The sequence below is a fragment of the Myodes glareolus genome, chromosome 7, assembly GCF_982192425.1.
Source record: "Myodes glareolus chromosome 7, mMyoGla1.1, whole genome shotgun sequence".
NCBI lineage: Eukaryota > Metazoa > Chordata > Mammalia > Rodentia > Cricetidae > Myodes > Myodes glareolus.
The window spans coordinates 72947653-72957740 of NC_142032.1; the positions used below are offsets into that span (position 1 = coordinate 72947653).

The following is a 10088-nucleotide window of genomic DNA, read 5'->3' on the forward strand; positions in this document are numbered from 1 at the left end:
GTTAGAGGGGCAGGGGTAGTCCACCCCACCTGGTGCTTTCTGCTCCCTTTAGGTGGTCACCTCACTCCTGGCTCTCCACTGGGCATGCTCAGAAAGAAAGGATTCCAGTTCTGTTCTGAATAGGAGCAGGCATGGAAGGCCAGGCTTCCCACCTGGTCAGCTCTGATAGGTGCGGATGAGGCTTCACTGCAGCCTACAGGTGATGAACACCTCAAACTCCATTCTGCCTTCTCTGAAATCATCCTGCCCTGGTAGAGGGTGGAAGCAAGTCTCACCAAGGTGATAATTTGTGACTGACACCCTTATAATCAAACTGAAATGGTCCTTAAGGTCATGTGAGTTGTTTGTCAGATTTCCACCTAGGTACCTCAGAGTTAGCCCTCTGGTCCCACAAGATGCCACCATCCTCCCTTCAGAAGGCAAGACTTCTTTAATCTTCTTTCTTACATGCTCTTTATCATCAGAGCCTGAAACAATTTCTTGGACAAAAATGAAGAATCATTTTAAATATTTCTACTGAGCCAGGTGGTGGTGGCACATGCCTTTAATCCTAGCAATTGGAAGGCAGAGGCACCGTAAATCTCTGTGAGTTCAAGGCCAGCCTGGTCTACAGAGTGAGTTACAGAACAGGCTCCAAAGCTACAGGGAAACCCTGTCCCCAAAACAACAACAACAACAAAAACAATGTTTAAATATTTCTACTGAATATTTCTGGATATTGGAAAGAACAAAACCATTGACTCTGTTCAAGTCTGTGTTCTTAAAGAGAGTGCACGGAACAGGGTCACATGTTCAAGGCCAACCTAGGCTAGGCACTGAGACCTTGTCTCAAAAGGTAAAACAAACAAAGTGACAACTTTGAAGGTTCTGGGTACAGCACAATCTGCTTCTCCTTCCAGGAAACAGGGAGATTAAAGTGAGGACAGACCTCTGCTTCAGGAACAGAACGTTACTGACCGCTCTTGTTTGCTCTTCAGCTTTCTTGGGTGGTTTTCCGATTTCTCAGATATTTTGAGAACATGACTGTGTACACATGTGAGGCTCACAGAGAAGCCCCTGATTTCTTATGGTTCTGTTTCAGCCCTTTCATTTGCAGGCTGAAAGTGGGGCCTCCAGAAGCTAGGCCCTGATCTCTTCCCTTCAAAACAAAACAGCTGAATGAACCCTTTTGAAGGTTGCTCTCAATGACTTGTGTCGTTCAGTTGTTCTGGTAAAAGAGTTTAAAGAAAATGAACAGTGGCTCCCAGAAAACGCTTTATTTTTATTTTTATTTAAATTTTCTGATAGCTGGCAGGATTTGGATATGAATTCTCACATTTCCAGAGAAACAGAAAGAGGCCCACCCACCTATCAACACTCAAACAGTAACAGATATTTAAAAAATAATCTTTAAGTGCCCACAGGAGAAAGAGAGACAACCCTGCTTTTTCTAATGGTCAAGGTTTTGAGAGTGAGGAATAACAGAATCAGCATTCTTTATTTTCCTATTTTGCCTACAAACAGACAAACTGCCTTAGAAGTTAGTGCTCAGGATTGGTTAGTGACAAACCCAGAGAAGAAATCCCTTGGCTTCTCCTGCCCATCTCAATGGATAGAGTAGATAGTACTGCCAATGTCTGGCTTCTGGGCTACCAAACAGTGCTTCCTGGTAAGAAACAGACCTTGCTTCCAGTTTCCTGACACACTCGTGTGACAGCGAGAGAGATCACACCAGGGCCTTGCTCTGATGGCCTGCTCTGTGGATCTTCAGTGGCCCCACTGTTTGGATGTATTCAGCTGATTCTTCGCTGGCCTCTGCAGAGCCTGTGCCTCTCCTCCCCCTCCTCATACAGCCTTGTGAGCATCGGGCAGACAGCAACCTTACACTGCAGGTAGACCACATCGTAGCTTTTGAGGAAGCTGAAGGCGTTGAACTTGAACTGGGCCACGTTCTTCCCAGAGGTATGGAGGTTGGAGTAGGAATTGTCTTTGATGCACCTGACGGGGAGGAAAACCCAGACCAAAAAGGTTAACTAACACATGACATGAATTTCCTTCAACCCACATAACCAGGCTGTCTTCTAAGGTTCTGAATGCCAAAAGGAGATCTTTCCACTACCCTCTCTTTTGTGAAGCGACAACTACTACTATACTCCTATACTACTATACTCCTATACTACTATGCTACTACTGCTACCACCACCTATGGTTCCAACACCATTGTTAATGGAAACCCTATACCTGGTCATAAACAGAAGGGAACCGTTAAATACAGGAAAAACAAGTCAAGGTTTTAGCTGTAACCTTTGCCTTTTAGCTCTACCCTATTTTGCCAAAGAAAAGATTATAAGGTAGATGTTACATTTAAAAATGTTACATTTAAAAAAATAAGGTAGATTATTTAAAAAGCTTACCATAGGCCTGGTAATGCAGGTCAGTGGATGAGTGTTTGGTTACCTATCACCCTCAATGCCCTGAGTTCAATTCCCAACACTACCAAAAGAAAGTAGATTGTAAGCTGTAGGGTAAGATAAGTGGGATACTAAGAGGAGATAAAATGTTGTTATGTAATATGTATAGATCAAAAGAATCAGAGAAGTTAGAAAAGGTAGGGAAAGAGCAAAAGACAAATGTAATGAATGGGGAATGGAATCTAATCCAACTGCTTGGATAAGAACGTTAAATATGAATGGTTCATATTTACACCAATGTAAAGACAGAGAATAGATTGCAGGAGAATCCACAAAACCTCCAGCTACGTGCTCTTTACAAGACAGCCATGTAAATACACAGACACTGATACGGAGATGGAGGGAGAGCAGCACAGCAGCTGCTCCTTTGCTCAGAACAAACTTCAGAGCAGGCAGAACTGTCAGGGACAAGATGGGTGCTTTGTAACAACAAAAGAAAGGGTCAGTCCTCTAAGAGAAACTCCTCACCCAAGATAATCGAAGTAAGAAACAATCTTTATCCCAATATAATAACCATTAATATAATGCACCCGCAAGCAGAGTGTTAAATATGGGAAGCAAAGGTAGCTGAAGTGAGATACTGACAAACCCACTGTAGTAACTGGATGCTTCACTATCCCTCTCTAAACCATAGATCCAGTAGGGAGAAAGGCAGTAAGGGTATAAGTGACCTGAGAAACACTGTCAATCTACTAGATCTTGTTGACATTAATTAAACAGTCTATCTAACCACAGCAGAATTCACATTCTCCTCAATCCAGGTAGAATGTTCATTAGGACAGATCATATTCTGGCCCACACAAAATATTTTAATAGTCATAAAAGGATAGAAATACATTGTAGGTAGCAATGGCATTAAACTTAAAATTAATGGCAGCAATCTTTCTGGGAAATTCTCAAATACGTGCAAGTAGACAGTATAAGAGAAATCTAAGACTGTTTTGAAAGAACTGAAAATGGTGCTTGTAGTGGTATGGGTGAGAAGAGCCCACAGAGGCTCACTTTTGAATGCTTGGTCCCCAGTTGGTGGAACTCTTTGGAAGCCTGGCTGGAGAATGTGTGTCACTGGGGTAGGTTTTGAGGTTTCAAAAGACTAGTGCCGTTTCCCGTGTTCTGTCTGCCTCCTACTTCTGAATGGAGATGGAAACTCTCCACTTCTCCTGCCGCGGTCCCTTCACTCTGCCATCGTGGACCCTAACCCTCTAAAACCGTAAGCCAAATTAAACTCTTTCTTGACAAGTTGCCTTGGTCACCATGTTTTGTCACAGCAATAGAGATGTAAATAATACAATACCTAACTTACCAAAATTTGTGGGATGCAGCTAAGGCAACACTTGGGAGGATTTATACTATTAAAATGCATATAATTTGTAAAGATGTCCAATCAACCTAAGATTTAAAGGCTAGAGAAAGGGAAACTAGTTAAGACTAAAGCAAGAAGAACAGTGTGCTACCTGTGACATCCTGATATCTAACTGAACTTCTCACCTTAATAATAAGACCATAAGAGGAGTCAGAAGGCAAGAACCTTCTCTCCCGAGAGCGCCCTCTAGTCTATGCATCTCATGCCACAGCTCCCAGAAACCTGTGGCAGGTGCTGTCTTGTTCCTCTGTTGAACTTTGGCAACAGGTGCCTCACTGTTCCCCAGGGGCCTAAGGTTACTGTGGCTCTTACCACACTAAAGCTGTCACTGAGGAAACAAGTTTCTTAACTAGCCTCCAGTTTTCCCTTCATGAGCGTTTAGCCCCTGACCTCCAGGCATGACCACTGCCAACGCGAACACAGAGCATCTGGGATCATCCATACTTAGGAGACCCCCACACTAGGCCATTAACATTCCTTCATACAGGGAGGTAAGCGAAAGGTCATTAGCTCCTCAGCAGATTCCAGCCACTCCCTCCTTCATGTGATCTCAGCAGCGTGGGGGTAGGAGAGGTAGAAGGTTAACTGAAAGGGGCTCCATCATCCACATCATTCAGCAACGTTCACAGGCCTATGTCATCTATGCTGGGGTGGCACACTTGGGGGGACCTATGCAACGCCTTACTCATGCTTCTGTACATAAAACCAGAGACCTTACTGGTTCACCAAGATGAAATGGGGGCAGGCTTATCCTTTGTGTTATCTGGAGAAAATAGACATGTGTGTAATGTCCCCAGAGAAAGATATGCAGTAACACCTGCTAAGACATGAAGGAGCCACAGAGGCAAACAACTTGCCAAGGTTCTCATTTGGCAAGTCACTTGGTGAACCAATGAGCTCAAAGACATCTGGCTGGTTTAACTAAGAGCTTAGCTTGGGAAAACACATTGACATATTGGTGTGAGCCAAAGTCCTGAAGATTTGTCCTGGGAGAGGGGAACTAGAAAGGAAGGGAGGATTAGGCTAGAAAAGATGGGGTGGGCTACCAAAGTACTGAATGAGGTCTTTGAGGAGTCAAAGGAGGTTGTCTAGGCTCCAACTAGATCAGTGTCTGGTAGAGACATGCAGGATGTGTTAGAAATGTGTGGGATGTCTGGTAGAGCTATCCTACACCCTTCTGACTTAGGACTCTAGGTCAGACACTACAGGTTCCCCACAGAAACACCATGCACATTTAACACCAACTAGGGAGAGTTTCCATGTTCCTTACCCTTCCTGAATCAGTTCATGCTTGACAGTTGTGAAATCACTGGCGTCAGGGGAAGCCACACAGGTATCCACGACAAGCCTCAGATTGAGATTGTGGCTTTGGAGGGTGGCCTGGAGGAAGACCTCTTCCCTCTGATGGGTATAGGAAGGAGCTCCAACCCCCATATTCTGGGATGCAGGCGACTGGAGGAATGAAATCGACACATCGTAGCTTACGTCATCCTTCTGAGAGTCACTCCCATGCACAATTTCCCACTGCAGACTGGCCATCCACTTTGCAGGTGAACTTCACCTGGGGCACCTTGTGCCTCACGATGACTCGGCCAGGGTGGCCTTGAGTTCTGCCTCTGATGGAGTTGGAGTAGCTGAGAGAGCCTTGATGCTCCTGTGAGGATGAGAGAATCATAGGGAGTGAGCCTGGAACCCTGATGCTACGCTTTATCCACGGTGGAGCCCTTTCCTTCCCATAAGCGCCAGCTTCATGACCTTCTTGAGGGCTGGAGTCCCTGACTGGACCACTGTGGTAACGCCAGGAAGGAGTGTGTGTGTGTGTGTGTGTGTGTGTGTGTGTGTGTGTGTGTGTGTGTGTGTGTGTTAGGGGTGTCCCTTGAGTGAGGACTGACCCTTCCCTCCTGTAATTGCCAATCTGCTGAACTTTGAGCCTGGTTGCAGATCCACTCTGGTCGCATGGTGCTCCCTCTCGTTTGAATTCCTTCACACATTCAATGCCCACTGGAACCCCATCCCTCTGACCATATATAACTTGGATCTTGGATCTTCTCTGCCTTTGACTCCAAGCTAGTTTTGGCCACAGGTGAGCCACAGGTCTGAGCCTGCCAGCCTGGGCTCCTAGCCTTGCTTCTTGCTTGTATCCTCCACACATCGCCTCCAACAGAACATAGAGGCCAGAGTGGAATGGACAGCATGATGGGCAGAAGCCACCACTTGTACTTCTTCACGTACACAGCCTGACCACGGACATTTCTGAAGTATGTGTGACTCAGATCCAGAGACTCTCTGCCAAGGACCGCCTCCTCCAGGCTTCTGGCTTGGCTTCAGCGGCAGAAATCTCTCATTTAAGAAGTAGAATTTTCAGAACAAAAAGGATAAAAATGACCAAAATCTGTACAATCAAGCAGCAGACAAAATGGAAGTGAGCTTATGTTGGATGCCTCACGTGGTCGGTTTGAATGAATGCTACCTCCACAGTGTCAGGTGAGCCTTTTGCATCCGGACAAACAGGGAAGCAGGAAAACAGTGTCAGGATCATGTTTTGGATCACATACTGACGGGGTGTCATGGCGGAACAGTTCCTTCATATATACATGGGTGTCCTTAGTATCAATGCCATTGTTTCATGAGCTAAGAAGGTGGTTGCAGAGAATTAAAAAGACACATGTATTTAATGGCTCCAGAATATCCTAGATGTTTGCTGTCTATAGTGTGGAACATAACTAGCTGCTTAGTTAGAGACACAGCAGACAGACAATCTGTCCTCCCTCATCCCCAGCACACTACCATGCTCGTGGTAGATATGTTCTAACATGCAGTCAAGGAGCATGTTATGAGAACCGCTGGCTTTGAAGCTGGGAGAATATTGTCAGCCCAGTCATCTCCTGTCCAGCCATCACACCCAACACACTGTCCACTCACTGCAGTCAACACTTGTTCTGCCTCATCTCAGGATGAATGTGTGTCTGAAATTCTCCAAATGGGGGAACATCAGGCAAATGAGTGAGCCGCTTCAGAAATGAAGTACCTTCTTTCCCTATCTTCCACACGTTTTAACAGGAAGTTCAATTTTCTAAGCTTCCCTTCTTGGACTCCATCCATGAAGGTCATTGCTTTGCTGTCAGCCTCTTACCTGCCTGATGGTGCCACAGTGGCCATAAGGAATATTGAAGATGAGGTAACGCCCAGTGACTTGGGGGCGACACATCCTATCATTTAAATGGATGTCCCAGGAGGAGTAGCCTAATCTCCGGAGATAACCTCGGTCAATGACGGCTTGGAAGAGGAGAGGCAAACAGGACAGCTGAGCTGCAGGAGAGAGAGGGAAGCTGGTACATAGATGTGTAGCTCACGGGCTGTCTGTATGCACTACAGGCAGCACTTTGGGGTGGGCTGGGCCTGCTCAGCATCCCTGACTCCAGTGGTTCTTAACGGTGGACTGCATATCAGATATTTACACTACAGCTCATAACAGTATCAAAATTACAGTTATGAAGAAACAACAAGTAATTTTATGATTGGGGCTCCCCACAAAGTTAGGAACTGTATTAGAGGGTCACAGTGCTAGGAAGGTTGACAACCACTGATTTACTTTACTTTATCACCTTTATCACCTTGGCTTTACTTCCACTGATGTGTGTGTGTGTGTGTGTGTGTGTGTGTGTGTGTGTGTGTGTGTGTAGGAGGCTATATCTGAAGACTTAGGCTAGGACTGCTTTCCTTTTTTGTTTTGATGTCTTTTATTGATGTACACACACATACGCGGGTGTGTGTGTACATGTCTGTGGAAAACAGAAGGCACTAGGTTCCTTGGAACTGGGGTTACAAGAATTTCTAAGCAGCCTGATGTAGGTGTTGAGAACCTTTGTAAGATAAGAAAGTAATCTTAAGTAATGAGCCATGCCTCCAGCCACAAAACACTCCTTTTTCAGACAAGACGAAAGTGGTTGAGGCTGACTATATAGCTACGGGGTGACCCTGAACTCCCGAGATCATCCAGCCTCCACTCCTGAATGCTGGAATAGGCATGTACCTTCTTGGATTGTTTTTTACAATGCTAGGGAAAGAACCCAGGGCCTCCTGTGTGCTAGACAAGCTCTCTTCCAACTGAGCTACATCCCCAGCCTCAGCATCAACCTTCTGACAGATGAAGACCATTCCCCTTGTGTCGGGAAAATGATAGAACCTAGAATAGAACAGGCCTTATGCACCCAGGTCCCCAGACAGGTTTATATGTGCAAGCCCACTATGCTATGCTGTAGAACAAACAACTCACATTAGTTCAGTGATTCTCATCCTGTGGATTGCATAGCAGGTATCCAGCATACCAGATATTCACATTATAATTCACAGCAGCAGCAAAAGTACAGTTTTGAGGTAGCAACAAAATAAATTTATGGCTGGGAATCACCACAACATGAGGAACTATATGAAAGGGTCACAGCATTAGGAAGGCTGAGGATCATGAATTAATTTGAAGAAAAGAAATAATATGGAGGCTATTAAACTGTTCTGGCATCTTAGTTCCTACAAAAGCAAAACAAAGTCACTCAGTATAGATTGTTGTGACTAATTAGAAACTGCCAACTCACCTCTAACTAGGAACTTCCCACTCTAGTGATCCAAAGGAAGACATTGGCACACATTCACCAAGCAAACATTGGTCTTGCCTCCAACCTTGCCCTATCAAAGCCTGGCCTCTTGGTGAAGCCCAAATTAACCCCAGCTTGCAGCTTCTCAATTTAAAATAGTTATCTGCTCAGCACAAACTTTTCAAGTTTCAATGCACCAAATTATATTATTATATAATAATTATATACAAATTGGAGCTGAAATCGAGACCAAGGTGAATTACGCAGTTAGTGTCAAACTCTTGGATTCGGTGTGTGATTAGCTGTAGACGCCTAGGAAGCAGCTTCTTATGTATTAAACATGAAAGGGCACCGACCAGAGACAGGATGAGTTGCAGAGGAAGAGAAGCACATACAAGAAGAGCTGCAGTACCTGTCATGACGTCACCGGAGGGGTCTATAAAAAATACATAAAAAAGGTCGTGATCAAGAATTTGTATTCATATTTAATTATTTTTCTTAAAACACTGAAGACCATTGACCTTTTGAGGCACCCATTCCCCTGTACCCAGTGAGCATAGATGACCCTGACTCTTAGGAACTTGCACATTTGAACCTCAAGAATATGGACGGGGCCACTGACGACAAAAGGGAACTGCTGGTTCCTTGCTCCATCTAGAATCTCATGACATGTTCACCACTGCCAGCAGCTGATTGGTCCTCTCTCTATTGAACCCATAGCCAAGAGATTTCATCTCTGGTGGGTCTGAACCCTTCCCTTACTCTCTCTCATCTTCCCACCATCTGCAGCAGTTCAGCCCCACCATATTATCACTGTCATGTATGAGTGCCTTTGTTGATTAGAAACAGAGTATCTAATTGGGCCCTCGCCTCTAGATTCAGAACTTGAATGGTAGCTGGGATTTTAATCCATGAGGGCCCTGGCAACTGAGTACATATATTGACAGGCAGTACCTGCTGGTCCTCTGCTTGATGTGTCATCAATACCTATTCAAAGACAAATGTCAGGGTGAGAGACAGATTGATTAAAGTGGTCACATAACTCCCTATAAAAATCATGCACTTTGTTTAGGCTCAGACATGTTCAGCTCTGGGCCACTGAAAAACTAGAATTAAGACTCATCCAGGCTAGAGAAGGAATCAGAGATCTGGAGTGAGGGAGCACACAATGACACAATGCCCCCGTGGTTCAGGTACAGCATGGTGTTTGCTTGATTTTGGCCAGTTACTGGGCTAACAGAGCCTCTGTCACAGAGATGAGCTCGGTCTTTAACCAAGGACCTCAGTCAGGCAATACTTAGAGAATGTGGTCCTGCATGTGGGGTTGGATATGCCTTTGAGGGTCTGATCAGCTGAGCACAGATGCTCTCGATTCTACATTAGCCTTGGGCATGAACTGAAAAGTCAGATGCACTGGTTGTAGGACAGTGACATTCACAGAACCCTTGGTGGATACTGGATTGCTACCAGCACCCAGGCATGCCAGGCCAGGTATAATATGTCTGCTAATAGTGACCATTTATATAATTGCTATTTTCCAGGTGAAAATTTACAGATGCTGGAATCTATGCTCAAAAACTAACTCTTAAGTAAATTGACTTTAAAATCGGCTCAAATCCCAGAGCTGATTGCTGCCAGCTTGCCTGCTGGTATTGACATCTCCCTTCCCAATGGCTTGGCTTG

General features: G+C 45.0%; 1 protein-coding gene across 1 annotated transcript; it reads right to left on the reverse strand.

The window, feature by feature from the left end:
* Nucleotides 1-1248: 1248 nt before the first annotated feature.
* LOC148121464 (CUB and zona pellucida-like domain-containing protein 1) lies at nt 1249-9885 on the reverse strand. Its single transcript, XM_087908365.1, has 5 exons — nt 9360-9885; nt 8818-8841; nt 6947-7122; nt 5084-5467; nt 1249-1977 (listed from the first exon to the last, which is right to left on the reverse strand). Exons 2-4 carry the CDS (start codon nt 8822-8824, stop codon nt 5315-5317), a joined length of 336 nt encoding a protein of 111 aa, XP_087764491.1. The 5' UTR covers nt 8825-8841; nt 9360-9885; the 3' UTR covers nt 1249-1977; nt 5084-5314.
* Nucleotides 9886-10088: the final 203 nt, after the last annotated feature.

What these genes read in the sequence shown, in the direction of transcription:
- LOC148121464 (XM_087908365.1), bottom strand. An exon ending in ACTGTGGCACCATCAGGCAG is followed by an intron (nt 5,468 to 6,946) that starts GTAAGAGGCTGA and finishes TCATCCTCACAG; the next exon opens with GAGCATCAAGGCTCTCTCAG.